This window comes from Lissotriton vulgaris, chromosome 11 (assembly GCF_964263255.1).
Source record: "Lissotriton vulgaris chromosome 11, aLisVul1.2, whole genome shotgun sequence".
In the NCBI taxonomy this organism is placed as follows: Eukaryota; Metazoa; Chordata; class Amphibia; order Caudata; family Salamandridae; genus Lissotriton; species Lissotriton vulgaris.
Genome location: NC_141699.1, coordinates 1,096,807,146 through 1,096,834,011, shown reverse-complemented (window position 1 = coordinate 1,096,834,011; position 26,866 = coordinate 1,096,807,146). Strand labels below are relative to the sequence as shown.

General features: G+C 48.0%; 1 protein-coding gene across 1 annotated transcript in view; it reads right to left on the bottom strand.

The window, feature by feature from the left end:
- LPP (LIM domain containing preferred translocation partner in lipoma) overlaps positions 1–26,866 on the bottom strand; it is a 327,664-nt gene that overhangs the window by 192,311 nt on the left and 108,487 nt on the right. The window contains exon 3 of the mRNA XM_086944622.1: positions 23,829–23,951. Within this exon, the coding sequence (XP_086800748.1) occupies positions 23,829–23,951 (123 nt within the window). The remainder of the gene's footprint in view (positions 1–23,828; positions 23,952–26,866) is intronic.

Below are 26,866 nucleotides of genomic sequence, written 5' to 3'. Positions count from 1 at the left end.
CCAATCACCCCTATGCTTCCTGTAGGCTCCACAGGGCCACAGCATGGCTCTCGCTGCAGGCCACATCAGGCCGGCTGCACTTCACCATGCCAACCATTCGCACCTCAACCAAAACAATTTCTTGTCCATCTCAACATTTAGAGCAAATCTCAGGCAGCGAGAGAGGCTGGCGACATCCTTTTAGCCGATTAAGGAGGAGTGTCGAGACAACACACTTACGAGGCATTAGCTTCATAGCACTCCACTGCCCAGGTCCATATTTATTCCTGTCAAGGCTAAAAGGGACAGATGATTGCATAGAAGCGCGGTACAGCGTGTTCCGCTGCCGCGCGCAGCTCACCGTAGGGCGCAATCTGTGGATCCAAAGAATTACAAATCCATTCAGCCAAAGAGTCTGCGTCAAAGCGCACCAGGCACCACTGAACATGCCTCAGTACACAGGCACCACTGAACATGCATCAGTACACAGGCACCCCTGAACATGCATCAGTACACAGGCACCCCTGAACCTGCATCAGACCACAGGCAGCACAGAGCATGCATCAGACCACAGGCAGCACAGAGCATGCATCAGACCACAGGCAGCACAGAGCATGCATCAGTACACAGGCAGCACAGAGCATGCATCAGTACACAGGCACCCCTGAACATGCATCAGTACACAGGCAGCACCGAGCATGCATCAGTACACAGGCACCACTGAACATGCATCAGTACACAGGCACCACTGAACAGGCATCAGTACACAGGCACCACTGAACAGGCATCAGTACACAGGCACCACTGAACAGGCATCAGTACACAGGCACCACTGAACAGGCATCAGTACACAGGCACCACTGAACAGGCATCAGTACACAGGCACCACTGAACAGGCACCCCTGAACATGCATCAGTACACAGGCACCACTGAACATGCATCAGTACACAGGCACCACTGAACATGCATCAGTACACAGGCACCACTGAACATGCATCAGTACACAGGCACCACTGAGCATGCATCAGTACACAGGCAGCACTGAGCATGCATCAGAACACAGGCAGCACTGAGCATGTATCAGTACACAGGCACCACTGAGCATGCATCAGTACACAGGCAGCACTGAGCATGCATCAGTACACAGGCAGCACTGAGCATGCATCAGTACACAGGCAGCACTGAGCATGCATCAGTACACAGGCAGCACTGAGCATGCATCAGTACACAGGCAGCACTGAGCATGCATCAGTACACAGGCAGCACTGAGCATGCATCAGTACACAGGCACCCCTGAACATGCATCAGTACACAGGCACCCCTGAACATGCATCAGTACACAGGCACCCCTGAACATGCATCAGTACACAGGCACCCCTGAACATGCATCAGTACACAGGCACCCCTGAACATGCATCAGTACACAGGCACCCCTGAACATGCATCAGTACACAGGTACCACTGAACATGCATCAGTACACAGGCACCCCTGAACAAGCATCAGTACACAGGCAGCACCGAGCATGCATCGGTACTCAGGCACCACCGAACATGCATCAGTACAAAGGCACCACCGAACATGCATCAGTACAAAGGCACCACCGAACATGCATCAGTACACAGGCACCACTGAACAGGCATCCTGAACATGCATCAGTACACAGGCACCCCTGAACATGCATCAGTACACAGGCACCCCTGAACATGCATCAGTACACAGGCACCACTGAACATGCATCAGTACACAGGCACCACTGAACATGCATCAGTACACAGGCAGCACTGAACATGCATCAGTACACAGGCAGCACTGAACATGCATCAGTACACAGGCACCACTGAACATGCATCAGTACACAGGCACCACTGAACATGCATCGGTACACAGGCACCACTGAACATGCATCAGTACACAGGCACCACTGAACATGCATCGGTACACAGGCACCACTGAACATGCATCGGAACACAGGCAGCACAGAACATGCATCGGTACACAGGCAGCACCGAACATGCATCGGTACACAGGCACCGCTGAACATGCATCGGTACACAGGCACCGCTGAACATGCATCAGTACACAGGCACCACTGAACATGCATCAGTACACAGGCAGCACTGAGCATGCATCAGTACACAGGCAGCACTGAACATAAATCAGTACACAGGCAGCACTGAACATAAATCAGTACACAGGCAGCACTGAACATGAATCAGTACACAGGCAGCACTGAACATGCATCGGTACACAGGCAGCACTGAACATGCATCGGTACACAGGCAGCACTGAACATGCATCGGTACACAGGCAGCACTGAACATGCATCGGTACACAGGCAGCACTGAACATGCATCGGTACACAGGCAGCACTGAACATGCATCGGTACACAGGCAGCACCGAACATGCATCGGTACACAGGCAGCACCGAACATGCATCGGTACACAGGCAGCACCGAACATGCATCAGAACACAGAGAGCACCGAACATGCATCAGAACACAGAGAACACCGAACATGCATCAGAACACAGAGAACACTGAACATGCATCAGAACACAGAGAGCACCAAACATGCATCAGAACACAGAGAGCACTGAACATGCATCAGAACACAGAGAACACTGAACATGCATCAGAACACAGAGAGCACCGAACATGCATCAGAACACAGAGAGCACTGAACATGCATCAGAACACAGAGAACACTGAACATGCATCAGAACACAGAGAGTACTGAACATGCATCAGAACACAGAGCACTGAACATGCTGTGCAGGGTGTGGGCACTGCGTGGTGGGCGGGGCCGGGTCCGACACCAGTCCCTGCAGTGTGCATTATAAGCGGGGCAAGCCTCAGACCGGCCATGAACTCACCACAGCATGCAGCGGAGTGCACTTTGAGTGCCAGTACAGGTGGGACACCGGTGCCTCGAGGGAGAGTGGCCTGTCAGAGACAGACTGGCAAGCAGAGAAAAGGCTGCAATTCTTCAAGTCATCATACGAAGGAAAGAGGGCATCAGATGCTTCACTTAAAGCACGTGCTGCGGGCGAGCGTGAAAGGGGAGCATGGCTGCTCTTGGCTATAGAACAGGCTGCGGACAAGCTTCAGCCTCAGATGAACACTATAACCCCAAACACAGGCTTTAATAGACTCCCACTCTCAGAACATTGCACTTATATAATTTAATACAAGCTGGGCAACTGAAACTATACAGCAGGGGAGAATCAAATTAATGAGCAGCGTTGACTAAATTATGCAGCAGGAAAATACAAATTGTGCAGCATTGTGTGACACATTGTGATAGTATTACTTCATTATTTTGAGATTTTTACAGATGGTGATACTGTCTGGGCAAAGATTCCACATTATAAATAACAGTTTAACAACCAAAATCTAGAAAGAAGCAGCTGCAAGAGTACCAGTTAACCTTTTCGAAGGCTCTTCCATTATGAGCGCACACATGGATCCTCGTCTTTAGTGATGTTTGATTCATTCGAGCTAAAAAATGAATGTGGGGGTAAAATCTGGAGATGATGCAGCAGTTGTATTATGTGGCAAATACGGGAAATTCATAATGATGCAAAACAAAATGCTGCAGCGGCAGAATGGCATAACTACAGTGCTCTGGACTACGAGTAACTCCAGGCATGCGGCATGTCTTTGCAGGCTTGCACTCGCCTCAGCCCCTGATGTGCAGTCCAGGGCTGTGACTACTTGATACACGGAAGTACACAGGCTGCTGCTGCAGCAGAGGAGACCTCCGAAATCAGCGAGGGACACAGCCACTTTGGTCTTGTTGTTTTACAGTTTGTGTGGCTTGCTAACCCTGGTCCTCGGAGGTTTCTCCTCGTGTAGAAACAGAAGTCCCAAGAAGCCCCGGCTGCAGATGATGAAATGATGAACAAACTCGCCACATTAGGCATTAGCACAAAGGTAACCGGGCTTCTGAGTTTCACTGTACACAGTTGTGTAGCATGGGCGTCCGCAGAAAGGTTTTCAAGGAGGGGTCATCATGTGAACGTCATCCATCCTCTGACTCTTTTAGACAATGTTAAAGCTGATCTTGACATTTGTTTTAAAGGGCAGGTGAGGACACCGTACTAGCAAGAACTGCGGCCCTGCAGCAGGAGAAGACACCATACTAGCAAGGATTGTGGTCCTGCAGCAGACACTTGAGGGAAGTCAATTTCTGCAATTTAGGCCGCTTTCCTCTGAGCCCTTAACACGCTTATGGGCACTTGGTCCAAGCCTTGCTTTTGTCCACCGGTGAACCAGCAGGTGGCCAGGCCCCACAGATGGACAACTGGCACCCTGATTTCCTTAAGCCGCATCCTACTCATGAGACTTTGGTGGTCCAAGCTTCCACCAGCAAAGTGAATCCTAATTTATTCCCATTGAATCCCCCAGACAGACTCAAAAACGGTTGAGGACTTTGGGAAACAAATGTTTTGAGGTCAGTCAATGCAGTATGCCTACTAGGCCATTATATGCAGGCCCTCTAAGACATGGAGAGTGAAATCTTGTCCGCAGTTCTGGAAAAATATATGGCCTCCTTGGCTCAAACCATTCAAGATGGTCAGGATGCATCCATATGCTGGTCTGGGAAAGCAATGGGCACTAGTGTGGCGCTTCACTGCCATGCATGGATGCAACCCACAGGTTATTCTTGAGGTGTGCAGGCATTCCTTATGGCTCTGCTTTTTGATGGATCCCCACTACTTGGCGAAAAAGCAGATGTTGCCACAGAAAGCTCATCCTCAGTTTTGTCTCTTCTAAGGACACCTCAGAGGATTGGTTTATAGGCAAAACCTGGCCGCTCCACCTGCTTAAGTCACCCTAGTCTTTATGTGGCCAGAAATGGTAAACAGACAGGTAACACAGTTCACCAGAGGCACAGATCTTATCAGATCCCCTCCCCCGCACCATCAGCCTCCAAGCCACTTTAGATCGCCCTCAGAGGTGTATAGACACCTAGCGGGATCCATCATTTTCTCCCAGGGTGCCAATCCATCACATCAGACAGATGGATCCTTTAGATTGTCGAGCAGGGCTGTGCCCTCCTATTCCTTTCTGACTCATTGCAGCATGCTCACAATTCAGAGTGGAGCACCTATCACTTACTGCAAGAGGTGTGAGGCCTACTATTCAAAATGGGCCATGGAGAGGGTTCAGGACCGAGAAATGGGGACTGGTTGTTACTCCCAACCATTTCCTTGTGCCAAAGAAGAATGAAGGGCTTCGGCCTATTTTAGATCTCTGCCCCCTGATGCATTCATGCGGAAGGACAAACTCAAAATGCTCGCACTAGCATAGACTAGTTCTGTGTGCCGTGGATCAGAGTGACTGGATGGTAGCCTTGGACCTGCATGACACATACTTTCCCGTGCCAGTCCTACGGACATTGCCTGTGGTTCAAGGTCACCAATGAGATTATTCAATTTGCTGTGCTCTTATTCAGCCTTCCCAGCTCCCCTTAGGTGTTCAAGAAAGTGATTGTGGTTGCTGCCCATCTTCAGAGGTTGGTGATATCAGTTTTCTCCAACCCCTTTGACCGGCTGTTGAAGGAGGGCTTGCCACAGAGTATATCAGCTCAACATGATGGCAAGCCTTCTGACATCAAGTCACCCAGACTCCTCCACATAGATTCCTTCCATGAGAGCGGTCTTGCACATGGTGTAGTTCAAGTTTTTTTTCCCCATAGCAACAAGCCAGAAAAATTGGGCTATATATCCCAATGTTTTCAATTCAGCAGGGCTGGACTGGGAACACAAACCAGCTCTGGCAATTCTGCTGAACTGCCCCAGCGGGCAGGGGGCAGGTGCTAGTGAGAAGCAGAACTGCTGCTGCTGCTTTTGCTACAAGGGTCGATATTGCAGCACTGCTGCAAAACCGCCCCCCCGTAACAAAACCGCCCAACACCGCTGGAAAACCTGCACCCACTGGAAAACGCCTGTTGCCGGCTGTGGCCCTGTAATTCAGTCCCCAAATTCAGCTTTGTGATTTATTGGCCTGTTGGTATCCAGCATCATTTTTGTCCACTTGGCATATCTGTGCCCGGACAGTGATGACTGATGCGACACCTCTGAGTTGGGGAGGTTACATGGGATAGGTAAGGATTGAAGGCCTCTTGCCCCTGGTGGAAAACTGCAGCCACATCAGCCAGTTGGAGTTGCAGGCCATCACCTGCCATTGAAGGCCTTCCAATCGTTCGAGGAAGGGGGGGGTGGTACAGGTTCTCACAAACACCACCACCATTTAGCACTGCAACAAACAGGGCACAGTGGGGTCCAGGAGGCTCTGCCCCTGTGGAGGTGGATGGAATGTCACTGCATCTCCCGGATTGTGAATCACCTAGCGGCATTGCTGAACAACAGAGCAGATTAGCTCAGTCTGTAGTATCTGGCAGATCATGAACGGTAGTGGCAAATGGCATCTTCCGACAATGGAGAGATCACTGGCTATATCTTCTTGCCACTAATGAGTACATGCAGTGTCCAAACATTTGAGCACTAGAGTTTTCATCAAGGTCTACCTTGGAGGTGCATTTCGACTGACTGAACACTGAGCTTCTGTATGGCTTCCCACCTCTGCCTCATAACCAGAGTTCTGAAGAAAAACAGACTGGGCTGGGCCCAAAGTCATCCTACTTCCCCCGGATTGTTTCAGGCAAGAGAGGTACACAGAGCATCTGAGCATTTGTGTCTTGCCTCTGAACAGGCTACCACTGTGGAAGGATCTTCTGTTGTAGCAGCAGTGCGGGTTTCTATCCCTGAATCTGCACAATCTACACTTCAATGTTTGGAGACTGAGCTAACTACACGATTCCGGTTCTACCAGACACCCCACAGCACCTCAGGGCAGACTTAAGACGGACTAATCTTGTGCTCCCCGCTCCTACCTTCAGGGATTTATGCCCCTGTGGCGATCTCTTTTTTACTGAATTCCTCAGCATTTCCCTGGCATTGTCTGGTCCGAATTGAGCGTTCTCAGAATAGTTATATCCTGAAGAGGATCTCGAATAGCTGAGATCGAAACGCCAGAGACCCCCTACAACAGGAACCCCTTACATTCTGTAAACTCTTGGAGTTCCAATAATTGTTGTCAATGCGATGTTTTTGTTTTAAAGTCACCCTCACTTTTCACGTCACGCTTGTAGTCACTTACCTGTGAGCACCTGATTATTATATATTTTTCTTAAAATAAATAGACTTTATTTCGACCTACATGTCCCTGCGCATATTGCTTAACGCTCCCTAAGAGATTAAGGGCCCGATGTAGGTCATTTGAAAATACTGATTCCTAAATACCGAATTTTACCGATTCAGTATTTAGAAATTGGTATTTCATATGTAGCTAATAATTCGGTAAAAATACAGAATCAGTAATATTCGTTATTACCGAATCAGTAATACCGATTCGGAATGAATGGGAAGCTATTCACAATTACCGATTCGGTAAATACCGAATCGGTAATAGCGGGAGCATGTTCAAGGGTGGCAGGGTGTCACATTGACACCGAATGTGACACTGTTGCACCCCTGAATCGTGCATGTGTGCACATGTGGCGCACATACGTGCTCTAAGGGCATGTATGTCTGCCACATGGCACTGTGAAAAAAGCAAATAATTGCTTTATTTAAGGTATTCAGTATTTACCACCAACTTGTAGTTGGTGGAAAATAACGAATCCTTACTGCAAAAATGCACTCACTTGAGTGCTACCTACATTGGTTATAAGGATTCGGTAATTTACTGATTCGTTATTTTAAGGAAGCCGTTTTTTACCGATTTCTTAAAATAACGAATTGGTAAATTACCGAATCCTTATTTGCAGCCTCCTACATTGGAAAAGGCTAAATAACGGTCGGTAACGGGAAATTTACCGATTTTCATCCGTTACCGACTGGTATTTAGCTTTCTACATCTGGCCCTAAATATCTATTCTAATCCTAGTACAGTGTCCTCTACTGGGTCACTACTTTGCCTTGGACCTTTTGGACACACCAGAACCACTGTTTTTTCTAAAACATGATACCACCTAAGGTTCACAACCTAGAGGCACACAGAAGCACTGCTATGGAAAAAGTCTGGCTCCAGTTTAACGCCTGGGAAATATTCTAAAGGTGAGGAATCTGCGGTTAGAGAGAGTATCCACCAGAAAGGGCGTTACAGAAGGTTCGCAACTCTTTCTTTTTGGAGATGCTTATGAAACTTGTATCTAGATCACAGTGGGCCCTGGAGAGAAGAGCTGACATTGTTTTGGAATTGCTGCTCCTTGGGAGGTGGAGGCCAGGGCTGCAGCCAAGAGCTCATTAGAGGGTTGCATGTTTCCACAACAAAGACCTAACGCTGCCTTCTAAATGTACTGCCTGCGACAGCAGGTCACCCTTGCGGCTGTCAGGGGTTGACTATACGTCGCAAGACCGTAATGGGGATCACGGTTTGTACCGAGGTGGCTTATTCTTTTGATATGAGATGCGTGGATTACAGTTCTGACAGAGGACAGCTTTGATAGTCTGGTCGTGATTTCAGTAACTGGCTGTAACCGAACTAGCATGCATTTAACAAACTGAAGAAATGTGTGCAATTGTATGGAAGCCGGTATTTCTTTCCAGTGGGTACAAAATACCTCCCATTTGTCAAATGCATCACAGTAAAAGCTGAACTATGTGAAGAGTTGTTGCGCTATGTTGCAGTAAAATATCAAAGTAAGAGGGCACACCTGCCCACCACTGTGATGGTGTTTTCTGGTTGGGTAAAGGATTCCTTAAAGTAAGTTTGTTCAGAAAAACAGCTGCTATTTTGAATAATTCTGCTAATTCAGTTCAAAAAATGAGCCAGTCAGTTTAAGAAAGCACTCTGTGCATGTAGGTAATCTAAGCTTTGGTAACCAAGCTACGAAAGAAGGGGCGCTGTACATTACCCGCGGGGATGGGGTGCGGTCTACAAGCTCCAGTGGAAATTACACACATACTTCACACACATTAAAGGCTCTAATGCTGCCACCATTAACAGCTCGCCATCTTCCGAAGTACACTATCTCTGTAGAGCAGATTTCCATTTTTAGTAAATACAATAATTAGTCCACAAATATCTGCAGCGGATTCTGAATTCCCACTAATGCTGTTTTCAAACAGCAGCCATTTGTGCTTAGGCGCTCGTTTCTCAGCGGCACGCGGGGCAGGTAGAGCATCGTGTGTCCATGAAGACCCTCGTAAACCTCCACACCCCGGCATCGCCAGCTTCCTTCACTCTGAGCCAAAGCAACGCCTCGTGGTCCAGGACATTGCATGATAAGACCAGGTCCATCCTTCATTGGAGCATGGACCATGAACCTTCCCACTGTCCTTTCACACACATCACCAGGCACTGTCTTGACGTGTGTCCATGTAGAGCCTCGTAGACCTCAACACTCTGGTATCCCCAGCTTCCTTCACTCTGAGCCAAAGCAACACCTCGTGGTCCAGGACATTGCATGATAAGACCAGTTTCTCCTTCATTGGAGCATGTACCATGAAGCCCAAAGTGGCCCCTGCTCATCCGCCGAGACAGCACCAGCCCCGGATCCCAAGGGCGCCACGTGGAGGTGATTCACTGTCCATAATGTGGAGTTTGCACGAAGGGTTTAGGACACTTGAATATGCGGGGGCCAACTTTTGGCTTCATCTGACAGTAATTAGTGCACTTTCACCTTTGATGGAATAACCGGGACTACTACTCCCACAAGTCTTCATTTAGCACATTGGGGCAGGACTATGTATAAATTAAGGGAGCTGCTCACCACAGCACGATCTTTCCGTCAGCCTGTGAAAAAGAGGAAATTTCGAAACACGTCGGCGTTTCGTGAAGCTGATGATCCAGCCTGCTCACGACGTGTGTCCATACCTTTAATAAAGGCTGGTAACCTTACGCGAACACGTGCGCGTCTCAAGTTAGTTACCAAGTGCTTTTTTATTTTCTCAGTGCAAACATGACGCGTTTCATCCGGTGCTCCCGGACTAGATATAGAGATATAGAGATATAATTACACACACAGTTTATTCAATTTGGTGAACAGCACACACATCGGGGGTAGCAGAGTTTGGGACATAAAAAAAATGCACTAAAAAGAAACTAAGAAAAAGTTCACGAAAGTATTCTGCACAAACTGAAGTGAAAAGGAAATCTGACAATCAGTATTGAGACAATTTACAGAGCCGGCCTGCGCTAAAAATGAACGGCAGACTCTTTTCATCCAATGCCCTTAGATGCTGCACGAGCTTGTGCTCTCATCAGCATCCTCATTGTTTCCATAGAGATGCTCCGAACAATGGAGCCTGACAACAATTTAAGTGATCCAGGGTTAATTTGTTAAAATGTGTAACTATTGTCCCCGAGGCACAGGCTGGGAAGGAAATTAAACAACCGTAGAAATAAATGAAATGCACCAGCGAGATGGACCACAGGCAAAGGGGACTCTGCCATCCTTTGTGCCCCAAGTAAAAGGTGCCTAGGGCTAATCCTGCAGTTGTGGGGCACTAAACCGCGCCACCACATTGCGGGGCCCTACATGATGGGATAGTAAACCACCCTGGGAGGAGGCTTCCTCTCTCCACCCCATTTGTTCCTTATACAAGTTAACTCAATTCTATTACTTACATCCAACAATGGAGTGGCCCACGACACAGTGGACTTGATGCAGTGGGGTAGGGTGATCCTACAGGCAGCACAAGGGGTTCATCAGTGGACGGCACTCAAAGCTGGGAGTGGTTACTCCCCTGGATTCCCACAGCTACAGCCCAGGTGGAGCTCCTGCATCAATGGAGCTCCTCCTTCACCAACAGTAGACCATAAAAAAAATTATATTATTCCTCTGCATAGCCGCTCTAGCTCTCCGGGGCGCCCGGCTGCTCTAGCTCTCCGGGGCGCCCGGCCGCTCTAGCTCTCCGGGGCGCCCGGCCGCTCTAGCTCTCCGGGGCGCCCGGCCGCTCTAGCTCTCCGGGGCGCCCGGCCGCTCTAGCTCTCCGGGGCGCCCGGCCGCTCTAGCTCTCCGGGGCGCCCGGCCGCTCTAGCTCTCCGGGGCGCCCGGCCGCTCTAGCTCTCCGGGGCGCCCGGCCGCTCTAGCTCTCCGGGGCGCCCGGCCGCTCTAGCTCTCCGGGGCGCCCGGCCGCTCTAGCTCTCCGGGGCGCCCGGCCGCTCTAGCTCTCCGGGGCGCCCGGCCGCTCTAGCTCTCCGGGGCGCCCGCAGATCTAGCTCTCCGGGGCCCCAGCAGCTCTAAAGGCCTTTTACTCCTAGAGGAAGGTAAGCTCTGCCCGGGTTCTCTAGTCCCAAAGATAGAGACGAGGCCAGACAATAAGTGGACCTATGGCCAACCCCAGAAGCTGATGAAGGTCAGAGGACAACAGTTTCAAACTGAGAGTCCTACTGTGTCATCAATGACGAGGCTCGACTTCCATCAAAGAGCGAACACAGGCACATTCTTGTGATGAATCAACAATAGTCCTACTAAAGAGGGCGATGGAGAAGGGCAGCTTTTCAGACTCTGGATTTAACATGTCAAGCTTAAGCCACAACTCCATTTCACCCCACTCGGTTGCCCTGGTCTTGCAAAAATCGCGCAAGTGTAATGTTTCTGCATTACTGATCCATAGAAAAATGATACAGGTTTTAATGACTGCTGCAAAAGTAGATTTATTAATAAATATGCAATCCTGCAGTGCAGAAATTATTTTAATTTTACTCTACTAGGAGGCATTTCTAATTTTTCTCAAGCACGGTCAGAGCGGAGACATCAGACCAGAATTACCCAGATGTGGCACTGGAGATGCGGCTTGGATATTCCTGAATTTTTCACACCAAATATTCACAGAAAGACGAATTCACAATCACATCTGAAGCTCCAAAGAGCTCCAGCGTGGCCTCCTTAAAATCTGCCCCCTCCAGATGGAAGGCTTCGTCTCGGGACATTTGCACGTGTGTGGTGGTCCAGTGCATGCAGTCAGCCCTTGGAGAAGTGTCCCACACTGATGAGACGTTGGAAATTTGCACCTGTGGTGGTACGGTGCATGCTGTCAGCCCTTGGAGAAGTGTCCCACAGCGATGAAACGCTGGACATTTGCACCAGTGTGGTGGTACAGTGCGCTCATTCAGCCCTTGGAGAAGTCTCCCATGTTGATAAAACGCTGGACATTTGCACCAGTGTGGTGGTACAGTGCGTGCTGTCAGCCCTTGGAGAAGTCTCCCACAGTGATGAAACGCTAGACATTTGCACATGTTTGGTGGTCCAGTTTGTGCTGTCAGCCCTTGGAGAAGTGCCCCATGTTGTAGGAGGCAGGCTTCGTATATGGTTCTCACTTAAGGTGTAGCACCTTGCCCTAATCCAGACAACCCTTATGGCGATTTTAGTGGTCTTAGGCAACTTTTGAAAGCTCGCTAAGTGGTAGGTGTGGAGAGCAGCCTTCAGGCTCAGTCCAGAAGGAGTGCAAATCAGCTTGTTTCACCAGTACTAATCATATAGTGTAGGTTAAGTGAAAAATAATCAGTGTAGTTCTAAAATGTATTTATTATAAACACTCACTAACACATTGCAATATATCTTACCCAGAGTTGTAATCATAATACACACAATACTTTGGAAATAGAACACGTAAATAGCTCAAATACACAGTGGTCTCCCGGAGGAGACCAAACCACATACTAATGAAGTGGATGTGAACCACGACCTAAGTTGAGACTGGACCCAGAAGACCTAGAAGAGCCAGGAATCCAAGGAACCACCCAAGGTGAGTATCTAGGAACCCCACGGAGGCCGTGGGCAGAGTGGGTACATGACCGCGTGCTCAATACGAGTCAATGGGTAAGTTGTTGTTTTTAAGAAGGACCCTTCCCAGAGGACCCAGAGGAAACCCCATGGAAGATGGAAGGTTGGAGAGTCACACTACCCATGGATATTCCGGGAACCAGGATACCTACACCAGGGAAGCGGGGTGCGTAGGTGCAAAGTGACATTGGAAACTGCCGTAGACCACAAGGGAGGACTTCAGTGAAGAAGGTGAAAGGGTCCTATGGAACCCAAATGTGTGTTCAAGATGAGGTGCCTGCAAGCAGAGAAGACAGAGTCTATGCCACTCAGGAGTGACAAAGAGGCATGGAAGACGAATGCCCACAGATGTAGGAGATGCACGAGAGTTGATGGGGACGTTGGAGCTGCAGCAGTGCAGACCAGGTGACACTGTGGAAGAAACGGAGCCATTCACATGCTGTCCGATGGCAGATGTCAAGAGCCAGGGAGTTGGTGTCCGTTTGGAGCACCGACAGGCCTTGGAAACGGCAACAAACATAGTATACAAAAAAGGTGCAGTGTCTGAACAAGCAAGGTCCAAGTGACTCACCACGGGCAGGTAAGTCAGAGCAGGCTTGGAGCAAGCAGAGGAGCCCACTGGAGCCAATGAAGGCCCTCAAGAGGTCCCATGGGCCCAAGGCACAGGAGTCTCACGAGGACCTCGAGCAGCTCACCAATGCCAACGGTGCAGAGAATGCAGTGAGGATGAAGATCTTGGTTGCAAGAGATGCTTGAAGCTCGAGCTTGTTGGAGCCCGAAGATCTCTGGTGAATAGAGTCAACGGCAAGTCGACGCAGTCCACAGGGGTACTGCTCCAGCAGTTCGGACGAGGGATACTGGCTTCACACTTGCTGTGAAGACAGTGCAGGCCTCGAGGGAGTTGCAGAACCACCAGCTTTGTTGCTGAACCTTTCAGAGTCTGTAGGAGCTCTGGGACAGCAGATTGGTCAGCTTCATTGCGGTGCCTGAATGTGCAGGGAAGGGACTCCTTAACTTCAACGGAGATTCCTTCAGGTATCTTGAATGTCCACAGGTCTGTAGAAGAACCTGTATGGAGTACAGGCACAGACGACGCCGAAGACCGGCAGGACAACGAGAGCAGGAGTCTTCTCAGTTGCAGTCTCAGTTTCCAAAGTGAAGGCCAACGAAGTCCTAAGGGCCCAAACGGTTTAAGAAGAAGTGGTTTTGGATCTGAATCTTGTCCCACGACGAATCCAAGGAACCACCTGCAAGTAAACCCTTAAGTACCCTAAGGAGAGGGTTGGGATGAATCAGGGTTCTCTACCACAGGAGGGACTGGACAGCGGGGAGGATACTCCCATGTCCATTTTCACAACAGAATGGGAGCAAATGACTCCCTGAACTGGTTCCAACTGGAGTATGCAAGGAGGGCATCAAATGTGCCCTTCAACACAGTCTAGTGGCTCTTGCAAACACCCCACCCTGTCCCAATACACGAAGTCTTGTCTGGGTGGTGGTCACACCTCCCTGTGACAGGAAATCTATGGTCCTGCATTCCCCTGCTTGAGCTCTGGTAGACAGCAGCCATAATTTGTTGACTGGGTCTGGAAGACTGGTCCCGGGAGCACCAAGGGCCTCCCGGAGGAGCTTTACAGTGAATGGAATCATACATGGATTCCTACATGCTTGATACCAAACACAGCAGGGTTAGTTACAGCCAGTTTAGAGTTCGCCATCGCGTAAGGACGCATGGTCATTCTATGGATCGGAATGGGTGATGCATTTACAACCTAGGAGAAGGGACTCTGTAGATCGTAGGGGTGTCCTGCTCATGCAGGGGCATCCTCACACTTATAACCAGCACCCTGCCTTCAGGACTGAAAGGCCTGCCTTAGGGGTGTCCTGCTCATGCAGGGGCACCCTAACACTTATAACCAGCACCCTGCCTTCAGGACTGAAAGGCCTGCCTTAGGGGTGTCCTGCTCATGCAGGGGCACCCTAACACTTATAACCAGCACCCTGCCTTCAGGATTGAAAGGCCTGCCTTAGGGGTGTCCTGCTCATGCAGGGGCACCCTCACACTTATAACCAGCACCCTGCCTTCGGGATTGAAAGGCCTGCCTTAGGGGTGTCCCGCTCATGCAGGGACGACGCCCTCATACTTCTAACCAGCACCCTGCCTTCAGGATTGAAAGGCCTGCCTTAGGGGTGTCCTGCTCATGCAGGGGCATCCTCACACTTATAACCAGCACCCTGCCTTCAGGATCGAAAGGCCTGCCTTAGGGGTGTCCTGCTCATGCAGGGGCATCCTCACACTTGTAACCAGCACCCTGCCTTCAGGATTGAAAGGCCTGCCTTAGGGGTTACTTACAGGTTTTAAGTGCAGTGACCTGAGATATAAAGAAAGGTATATCTGTCGTAAGTGGTGCTAGCAGCAGCGTACAAGGCTGCAATGGCAGGCCTGTAGTAACTATTTGAGTGGTCTCCCTTGGGTAGCATAATACATGCTTCAGCCCATTGGGGACCCCAAGATTACCTATGCCCTGGGCACCTTAGGACCATATACTAGGGACTTATAAGGGTACACCAGTAGCCAATCTGGGAAGTACCTATGTACTCACCATGTCCAATTTAGGGACGAAGCACAGAGACTGTTGTCCAGATTAGCAGGACCCCAGGCAGACTAGTCAGAAAAACGTAGCAACACCAGGCAAAATGTGGAGATGACCATGAAAGCAGATCCTACTTTCCTACACACATTGATGAAATACTGGACATTTGCACTTGTGTGGTGGTCCAGTGTGTGCTTTCAGTCCATGTATAAGTGTCCCTCTGTGATGAAACACAAGATGCACAAATATCTCCACCATGCACGTCAAGACCACAGTACAAGGGAAGCAACACGTACACTGGTCTGAGCTCAGGACCGCGGGGGAAGGTGATCTTTAAATCCCCTTAATTTTTCACTTGGGCGTGAAGACTAAAAAGGGCGCCAGGGACTTCTCTGTAACATTACTGCTGTGCACACGAGCACTCTACGCAGTCACATTTGAATAGCGGAGAGAGCCTTTCAGGACATATTTTACACACACAAGCATCACAGATTAGCTTAAGGGCATGACGGTGTTGTGCAGTACTGACACCTTGCAGGGGTGAAAATCAACTGAAAGTTCTCACCTTCTGCAGCTGCCAAGGCCAATGCAGATAACAGATCTAAAGGTCAACGTGCAATCCACAATGCGTTACACTGGGATCCATACAAGTTATCTAGGCACAGGGAGGGACCGTGTCCCTAGGTGAGCGCTTATGTCTTGCACGTGGGGGCTTCGGCAGGGTCAGGGAGACTCCTTCGGCATGTCCCCCAACAGATATAGGTCAGCGTGTAATCCACACTAGATTACACTGTGGTCCATGCAAGAGCTATCTAGGCACAGGGAGGGACACAGTGTCCCTAAGTGAGAACTTATGACTCGCACGTGGGGGCTTCAGCAGGGTCAGGGAGACGGCCATGGCATGCTCCCAAACAATGATGACCCCCAACTGACTTCAGGCCCCAGCGGTGAACAGTGCTAGCTGAAGTGATGCACTTGTGAAGCGAATCAAGGGAAGGTCCAAAGCTGGACTACAAGGTCAGCAAAGGGCAAACTCTGGTGTGAAACTACCTGGGCACTAGGAGTAGAGGCACCTCAGGCCTGAGCTCCGTGACCACAGGGTGAGGCCACGGCAAACCCTGGTGTGAAACATCCTGGGCACTAGAATTGGACGTACTTCGGGCCTGAGCTCAGTGACCGCATGGTGAGGTCATGGCAGACCCTGGTGTGAAACTCCCTGAGCACTAGGATTAGATGTACCTCGGCCCTGAGCTTAGTGACCACTGGGCGAGGTCATAGTAAACCTTGGTGTGAAAAGTACTTGGACACTACTGCCACACCACACCTGCACCCCAGGACTTAACTTAGTGACCACAAGGTCAGTTCATATGAGGTGTGAGTCAACCTGGGCACTAGGAGTAGAGGCACCTCAGACCTGAGCTCAGTGACCACAGGGTGAGCTCATATGAGGTGTGAAACAACCAGGGCACTAGGAGTAGAGGCACCGCAGGCCTGAGCTGAGTGACCACAGGGTCAGCTTGTATGAGGTGCGAGTCAACCTGGTCACTAGGAGTAGAGGCACCTCAGGGCTGAGCTCAGTGACCACATGGTGAGTTCATATGAGGTGTGAGACAACCTGGGCACTAGTGCTAAACAACAAAAGCAACTCTGTACTGAACCCAATGACCACAGAGTGAGGTCACAGCAAACCCTAGTGTGAAACTACCTGGGCACTAGTGCTACACCACACCAGCACCTCAGGACTGTGCTCAGTAACAGCAGTAAAGCAACTTTAAGCTAAATTCCAACTGACCACTCACAAGAGTGTGGCCACTGGAATTATGAAGCACAAGACGACCAAACTGTGCAGTCTGATGATTAAATTATGCAAGCAGACGAGGAAAATTATCTGTCATAACCACGCAGTTCCATCACTAGCAGTAGTATTTCCTTAGTTTGTCATTTTAACTAGTCTTGCTTGCTGGGTAAAGTTGAGCCTCAATAGGATCAGGTTAACCCATGGATGGTCAACTGCACGGTGTCTGCGACACCTTTGCATGATGTCTGCCACCGCGAGATACCACCTATGGCATTTCCGATTTAGTAACTTTTGAGCCGTTTGAGCTAGAATCGCATTTTTTGTGAATTCTGCAAATAATGCAAAGATGGATTGTGTGTAAAAAATGGCAAATTCATAATTATGTGTAAAACCATGCAGCCCCTGCACTACCACAGTACTTCAAAAACCCTTCTGTGCCCTAAATCTGTTCACCATTGTAAACAACTCTTGGTCAGTCTCAGCTGTCGGGGCCAACTTCCAGAATACAGAGATACATGGGTGTGTCGGACCTTGGGCACGTAATCCAATTCTAGCGACATATCCTTAAAAATGGAACTGAACCCAGAAATGCTCAAAGCCTGTGGCTTCCTGGGCACGTAACCAAAGAGCAGGAGAAAACTTATGGTTCCAGAGAATGACCAATAAAGCATGCAAGGACCAGTGACACTGTGCAAATCAGACCGATCCTCAGAATTTGAACCAATCCACTGTGTGCATGCAATAGTAGTCCAGACCAATCAGGAGAGATCCATCCATTGGAGCAAAGAAGGCAGGATGCAGGTGTGCAAGGCCATCTCTCAGGCACTCCTATCATGGACGAGCAACAATATGATGAAATAATAACTGGAACAAGACAGACGTCCATGTGCCACCAGTATACCAGTCTAGATGCTTCTCTTGCATAAGGTGCATTTAGCGACTACCTGGACCGTAGTACCTGCTGGAGTAACCACCTACTCACAGCAGGTTAGTGGGGCTCTTACAACCTTGAGTGTCTGCTAGCAGAGGACACAGATTGAGCGAGAATGGGCCCATGACTGCGGGTCACCAGTGGGGTATGAAGGTCATTTCTGGATGTGACTGAGACCCTGGTAAACTGAGCGATGAGGGGTGGGATGGCCAGCAGGAACACTCGTTACTTTGGCTTTAAGACATTGGAGAGACCACAAAACTCAAAGACTTTAGGATCATGACCGCAGCTGCCTCGTGGACTGAAATCCTTGCAGAATGGCGTAAATCTGTTTATTTTCCCTCCAATGGTATAGGCGAGGAATGACCTCCAAGGAGGTGTCACTTGCACAATGCTGAAAAAGCACTTCAGTTCAAACGCTGTTTCAAGGTGGCTTCCAGCACCTCAGGTTGGTGGGTTCCTCAGCTGGGACTAGCCACCCAACCTCGCCTTTGTGGGCTTCATGCGCTCCTTTCGGGTCCCCATTGTGGAACTGTGTCCCGTACAAGTCTGATTTCAGCAATCACCAGGGCCTTTGCAGCAGGACCAGTCTAGTTCCGCATGAGTGCTGCGGTTGTAAGGACAATAACCTCTGAGCTGTAGTGACACTCTCCTGTTTATGCTCTGTTTGTCCAGCGCACTCGAGATTGCTGCATTGCCAGCACCAGGAGTTTTCCATCAGGTTTATAATCTGAGCTCACAGCAGTATACAAAGCCATCTGTGCCCGTATGCGACAAACATGTTGCCCGTTTCTCGCCTGCATTGGTTACTCCTACAATGAATTGCTGAAATTAAAGAATTGAAGGGTAAGTGAAGCCTCAAGGGGTCTTATGCATAACTGACCAATCTTAGAGGACACCAGCCCTTTAGGAATCATAGCAATCCTGCAAAGACTCTTAAGGGGATGCTCCTGAATTGTGGCTTCCAAATAAACATGCGGAAGAAATTGCTTTCCTTTTGGACACAATATAATAAGGAAAATCGACTAAGGGTTTCGAGTAGGGGTTTAGGGGTCATAATCAGATAAACTGTTCCAGTGAAACACATGGAGGTGCCTCAGTCAATACAAGCAGAAACCTGTTGACGATTGTGCTCCAGCAAAACTGTACATGGTCCTTTTTATTACTTTATCTCCATTCCAGGATACTGTAGTGATTTTAGATCTGGATTAGCAGACTTAATGGTCTTTAACTCTATGAAATGTAATAATTTTTGTGTGCTACAAGATTTTAATATAAAACAGGATGAAGGGTGTGGGAAAACTTAAAGCTGGAACATGACCTTTCTGCCCTAAGTTTGGAGCAACTTATGACCATGTCTAATCATGAAAAAAAGACATATAATTGACCCTACTTTTACTATTAGTGAAGCCACGTCTGAGCCCACCTGTGGTAACAGTTTGGTATGACCCCTGTGGAATTCCATTTGACCCGTTCTCATCTAACCGTACGCCCTCACGTCAAAGAGTTAGGTTGACAAAAGGTAGAACAAACCTTAATTTGAAGGAAGCACTTCAAAGAATCCGCCCTTGGTCAATAGTCCACACAGAGAAGTCTCCTCAAAGATGGCAGATTTCATCAATTTGGTCACAAAGGCACTAGACACTATTGCAGCGGTAATAGCGAAGGGGAGCAGAGCTCCAGTTGCTCCTTGGTGCTCTAGTGAGCCGGCCAGGTCTAAGAGATCGAGGACTTGGAGAATGACTGGATCACAGAATGATCAAAGCAAACATAAATCAGATCTGAAAAGGTATAAATGCCTGTGTGAATCTGCTAAGAAAAATGACTTTCAAGATAACATTTTAGCATCCAAAAACTCCGACAGGAAAGTGTTTTAAAAGTATCTGTTTTCAGGTGTTTTTTGACTCCAAAATGGATATCGGATACCTTATGAGAAGAGTCTACGTCTTTCTTTCAGGAAAAGATTGATAACATTGGTATTAATTTGACTGTGAAAAATCAGAGGGAGAATGGATGCAATAGACATCGGAATCCTCATTAGCGGACTTTTAACTGTTATATTTGGAAACCGTATATGCCACAACACTGACATCTAGATCGCCACTGGATCCTTGTCCACCTTCACAGTTCCATTTAGGAGTGGATTTTCTAGCACAGATATTGGCTGAATCATGCAACCAAGTAATTCTCACTCCCGTATGTCTGCTATCCTGGAAGGAAGCTCAGATTCTTCCAATCTTAAGGAAACAAAATGGTAATCCGGAGCAGCTTTGTACCTCTAGGCACAACTCTTGTCTGCCTGTTCCAGCTACAATAACGGAAAAGGAAATCAACAGCCAATGCGTAAAACTTACTGAAAATAAGTTACCGGGTAAAACTCAGGTTGGTTTAGATCCTTTCATAGTACTGCGACCGCCCATGTAACTGTGCTAGATGAGGTAAGAGATCTTCTTGGTTAAGGGCCAAAGGGCCACAACGCAGCACGGCTCCTATTGGATAATAATGCTGCCATTGAGAGTCTCTCACCCAATGCTGATCATGAGACTATAAGCACAGAGAGTTAGAGGACTGCTTCGGATTGGTTCTCTTTCCATAAATCGTACCCAGACTTAGTATTGCAACCTACTCTTCCAAACAGAAAGTTCTAACATGCAGACTGCCACAGGGCCCTCCTTTAAGCCCTACATCATTCAATCTCTCACCATTGGAAACATTAATAGAGAAGTTTGAGCTGCTATTAATGTCCTATGGACAAAGAGCAGTATCAACAGCAGAGGAACTTACTTTGGCCAGAAAGTTGCAGAACTGCAGGCAAGAGCTCCAAAATTGGACGAGCGCTCAAGCACTTAAACTCAACAGTGATAAAACTGACCTTTAGTGTTCTGGTCCTTTTTCTATGACAAAAGCACCTTTTTGGTGGCCCACAGATCTGGGTGCTGCACCTGTACCAGTTCCCGCTGCAAAAATTTGGGAGAGACTCTGGACTCTGATTTGAGCATGAATAAACATATCTCTGGCTCTGGTACCAGCGTCGTGCTTCCTGTATCTATAATTACTATGGAAAGCCATTTCATTAGTACCCAAGCGTACCCACCGTGCGGTAGTCCAGGCATTGATTTTATTGTGCTTGGACTTTTGTTAATTCCTTATATCTGGGACTTCTGCTAACCAACAGGCAAGACTGCAACAAGTGCAAAATTGGTCTGCTAAGGTTTTAAGTGGTCGGAGGAAATACGATTGAGTCAACTGCATTCATGGAGTTACACTGGCTACATATAAGCCCGAGAATACTCTTGAAAATAGCTTGCTGCATCAGGCTATCACACGGGCCCAGTTACCATCTCAGAAAAATTACAGCGATAAGTCCCAAGGAGGCAACAGAGATTGGGAGAAGCTTTACTCCTCACTACTCCCAGTTTTAAATTCAAGATTAAGGGTGGTAGAGCCTTTTTGGTCCTGGCATCAAAGCTCTGGACCAGGCTAACTATTTCTCTCAGACCTGGAAACAATCCCCGGAAATTCCTGAAATTATTGAAAATGTAGCTGTTTAATAGGGCACAATTTATTTCACTTTTCAGTCAATTAGCACCAAGGATCCTTTTTAAGGTGCACAGTGCACGCTTTATAAATCCTCATCATCTCCTAATGCTGCCTTGACAGGGCCTGGTGTGTTCCATCATCAGAGTCCTTGCTCTCTTACTCTCTCACCTTCTGTACCCATTAACCCCAGCATCTCACCCCCAGACCCACAAGCTTCTGTGCCCTATATGAGAACTGAGGGCTTTGGGCTGCAGGGACGCGGGGAGCGAAAGGCGGCTGCAGGTAGGTTCCTACTCCAGCTGCTCTTGCAAAAGGCTAGCAGTTTTGCTAAGGGCTGATCTCAGGGGTTAAAGAAGCCCCTCTAAAATAATGTTCGAGTTTTTAGATCGAGTGATGCCCGGCTTGAATGCCGTCAAGTTAATCAGATTGACAGACAGAAAAGGAGGCCGAGGCCTGAGAAAAGAGACGTCTCTTTAGTGGGTACGATAAGCGCCACCTGCACTTTCAAACTCATGGGTTGGAAGGCTGATCTACTTGGAATCTTTAATTAGCAATCATACAGTTAAAATAAGGACTTATCACTTGTCAAACTCAATCCTTCTCCAAAGAAGGAACAATCTTCTTCCTAATATTTCACCTCATGAACCAAGCAAACCGATTACGAGGTGCCTTTCTCGCTGGTGCAATGGACACCCTTCAGCATTGGCACAATACCAAAGAGGGGCTCTGTACACAGCCGGGGGTCTGAACTCAGCACGTTCAAAGGACTTTGCACATATCCAGGGGGCTGCAAAGCCAACTTGGAATACACCTTATCGGCCAAACATGCAGCAGACAATACTGTGGAAGACAACCAACAGAGAAACTCCTTTAAACAAAAAGGTCTTGAGAAAACAACTGACCCTGCGGTGATAATCTTCGCTCTCAAAAAGAAAAAAAATTAAGAGTACACCACATTTAACTGCCCCCCAAATATGGTAAAAATTAGTAAGAGTTAGTGTTCTCTCGGCCTCCACAGAGAGGAGGCGAAAGCCCAATAACAAATCATTTGTATTCAGACCCCAAGCAGAGCGTTCCTTAAGCTGCTGATGATGATGCGAGGACAGCAAGACGATGGCCAACTTAAGAGAACCACTGTTACAAAGCTCAAGTCATTCCCCACTAAACTGTGACAGTTTCAACTACTGCCATAGCTGAAACATGAACAGGTGGTAGATGGACATCTCTGCTGGCACATCCAGTGTTTGCAAGGAAAGGGCGCGCCATAGATGGACCTTCTGGCGTCACGGCCATTACAAGGTCTTAGGGTGCTCCAGGGCATCCAGATCTTTGCAACAAAACACTTCAGGTTTTTTATTTTTAAATTATGAAGTAGAGGTTTATCTTTCTGAGTAAGTTTCCTTCAGATGGGTCACAGAAGGAGACGACATTGGGAAGTTAGGCTTGGTTGGTGTTTGAGAGGAACACATCTGGCTCCCAGTTGGCAATGGTTTGTTCATGGTTTTAGATATGTTTCTCCATTTCCAAAAACAGATTTCTCCGCTCCAAGGGCAAAGGACTGTACAGACATCTTACCTGAATGCTTGTATACCTGACCGGTATGGACAATAACTAGTAAAGATTGTATAACAGAACCATGCATGACTTTACAACATGAGCAATACAACAAACGCACAGTTACCATGCATTCCTTTAGCAAATAAGTAATTGCAGCAACTTGCCTTAGTGAAGCTCTGGACTTGGAAAGGTATAATTTGCACCTCCAGTCTGAGTATAAGTAGGGAAGGTGTTGTACTTAAGATCCAACACCAGTCCAACATGTTCCCCGAAGGCAAATTGTTGTAACGACTAGCGCAGTAGAGGAACGCAAGGTAACAACGTGTTTGTTGTAGTGTCTGCGTTGTAAAGGCGATGCGTGGATGTGATGCATGGTAAAGGCTGTTTCCCTCTAGTAAAGAAGGTTTATAGCATGGAACAAGAACCTGGGACAGTAATCTGTCAAAAACATGACTGAAAAAGGCACAAAAGGTGCTTAAGCGATACAGTAGCTGAAATGGTAAAAGAGGGGTCGGGGATGCACCTAGAGGTAACTTTACCTCGCCCTTTAAACATACAGCTGCTTGGAAAACTGACATGAGGGACAATCTAAGACACAATCTTTCGACCTACTAAAGGTTAATCGCACCTGCGGGTTCCGGGGCTTGTACGGAGAGCTGCTTTCCAGGTCAGCCAGGATACTGGTCAGGGAGTCGATCTCTGCGTCCAAGCTCGACCGCCGCTCTTCGATGGTCTTGGCGCCAGGATTCACCTAGGAGCAGAACCAATCACAAGTGTTAGGCAATCGATTCCATTTACTTTCTTAATCCGCAAAATGGAGATATTTAATTAATTGCAGATACTAACTATAACTAAGCTAAGCCGGTTAAATAACTGGTTCTAACTACTATTAAGCACTGCGGGTGCCCTGGTCAGGATACAACAAAGACAAGTTCAAATGCAGTCGAGTACAGGATAAAGTCCCTCACATGCCTCGAGGTTAATTACTTGCAGAAATGGGTCCAAGGCCATACATTTAAACTCGGGGTGAATGAAGGACCAAGAGGTGGCACACTGGAGGGCTCCATGGGGCAGAACACAGGCACCAGGAGGGGTTTCTGGTAGTGGGTGAGCGCAGGTTTGGGGAAAGCCACCTTTGGTGGCGATTGTGGAAAATGACTAAATTTGTGAAGCAAAGTCTATGGAACAGTGGGCTTCTTAAGCCAGTTGTGTGACTTGGCCTTGCATATGGAAGTGCACTGTTTAGGGGCCCAAGAGGCTGGGAATAGAAGGACACTTGGGAATGAGAGTTGAGAGGTCAGGTATGGGTTGAAACGCGCTGAGTTTGACCTTACGATAAGGCTGCGCAGGGGTGCGTATTATGTCTAACACACAGATGTTGAAAAGATCCGGGACCTGTGGCAACGCCCCTTTAATCTAGAGAGGAGTGGAGAGCTCTTCTGCACCACATGGCACAGAGATACATCACAGCAAAGCACTGGACCCACCACAAAATGGCCACATTCAGCATGGCGAGGGGTGGAGCTACTTCACACTCATCCAGCAGTGTTTTCAAATACCCCTGTGAAGGAATATTGATGAGAACCGATTTCAAACATAATTAGGGCTCACAGTTTTATTTTTTTGACATTTCAGTCTGTATTTATCCATATTTATTTTTCTGCTAACTTTATCTTCATTGAGCCATATTTTGGAGGGGTTTTGTGAATAGAAATGAAGCTGAAACTTTAACATTTAATCAATAAAGATGACTCATGCTTGCATGCCTGCCGGGTTTCAGTGATAAACACCAGCAGAAGATAAATGATGCGCTTCTATGAAAATATGCTAATTTCAGTATCAACCTTGTGCACATCTACAGTTTAAGCCTCTTTACTAAAACTCCTTTCTTGTTTAACCCCCTTGCCGATCAATCCACACAGCTATTGGCCTCGCAGTCATGGCAGAGAGCATTTAGAATCAGTCAAAAAGCAACCCAATTTCCATGTGTATCCACATTAAATACACACAAGCCAATACATGGTTTTCTGTCTGTTTTTATCTGTAAAAATCAGTAAAAACGGAAACCAGGGAGCCTTAAACATAATTAGGAACATGGATTTGCAGACGCGGATGACCGATTCCCCCTTCCATAGGTCGCCTTCTCATCCAGCTCAGCCCACAATCAGTGTGGCAGTGTCACAGGAAAGGCATGTCTGCCGCCCCAGCGAGGCGGCCATCTTGCTTTCTAAAGGGAGGGGCTAGAAGTGTGCCCTTCGTGTGGCGGTTTGTTTTTCCGTCAGTTTAAAATGCCAGGGCTGTGGTGACAACAGGGCACGGTGGTAAGGTGTCAGCCACTGCAGCTCCCAGGAGAGCACACACCGCCTTCTACTGAGCAAGGGGAAACTTAGCCGAGGTCTAGCAGCTGCTTGAGACGGGTTAGGTTACCAAGTTTGCACATAATCACTCATTTAAAACTATTTTAGGAACGTCGGGTAGGCTCCTTTTGGAAACTCATCGCTGATGCTTGCGACCTAGCTGTGTGATCCTAGGCACTTCACACAGGCTTCCTTTCATCGTCCGGGGACACTCAGGGCGTCACTCATCAGGGATGAGCCCTAATGCGAGACGCTACGCTCGCACCGCTCACCGTCTGAGGCCGCGGACTTCAAATGTTTTAATACTACGCAATCCAGTAAAAAAAAACAAAAAAACAAGCATTGGAAATGCAATAGGTCTCGCATTAGAAAAGTTGGAGTTATTGGTCTTGTAAATGACATATTTTATTTATTTGTTGGTTTTTAAAATTGCTAAATTGATGGCTTTGTCATTTACAATGTCAATAGTTATAACTTTCGCGAATGTGACACCTATAGCATTTGGAATGCAACATGTTTTGTATTTACGTGACTTAGATGGCAGCTCTGGTCGTTAGGCCACATCTCTAGAGAGCAGGGTTGGATTTTTTTTAAAAGTGTCCATTTGCTGCAAACAGTGGCGATGAAGTGATACCTTTGCTCGGAGTGCGCACCCCCTTTCAGCAGGTGTTGGCAGATGCCATCTTCAGTCATTGGTGCGTTTGGCCTCCGCTCCTATGGTGGAGGACCCGTGTGCCTTCAGTGGTACCACTGAAGGCACAGATGATTGCAGAGCAACAGTCATGTTTGATGCATGAACTCAAAAAATTATGTTTTCAAGAAACAAGCTCCCAAAGTATGAGTTTGTTTCTTGAAATTAAAAAAAACCCCAATGCATTCAGTCCTCACTTGATTACTCTGCCCTGGACGGCCATTCCTTCAATGTACAACAAGCCATGGAAATGTAGAGCTGGTAGGAAGTAGGGAGAGGTGACCACAGTGGCATGGCGGCTCAGTGGCTGATAGGCCACCAGGTATGATGTTTATGCAGGCAGAGCCAGCAGAGGCTCCAACAATGCAAGCCTGGTGTTTCCTTCACTCCTAACGAGGTTCCAGCTCGGTTAAATCTAAATGATGCCTATAGTTTCAGTAACAATATTTTTCAAGCGGTAAGAATAATTGCAGGGTCGCTGAGTGTTGTACTATTCCGCCTTTGCAGGTTGCAACCCCGAAATCACCTCACACAATGGACGACTAATGGCTTTCAGTTTCTCCCATAGCCCCAGATAAAAGTACCTGATAAAATACACACTGCATTAGACACAGCAAA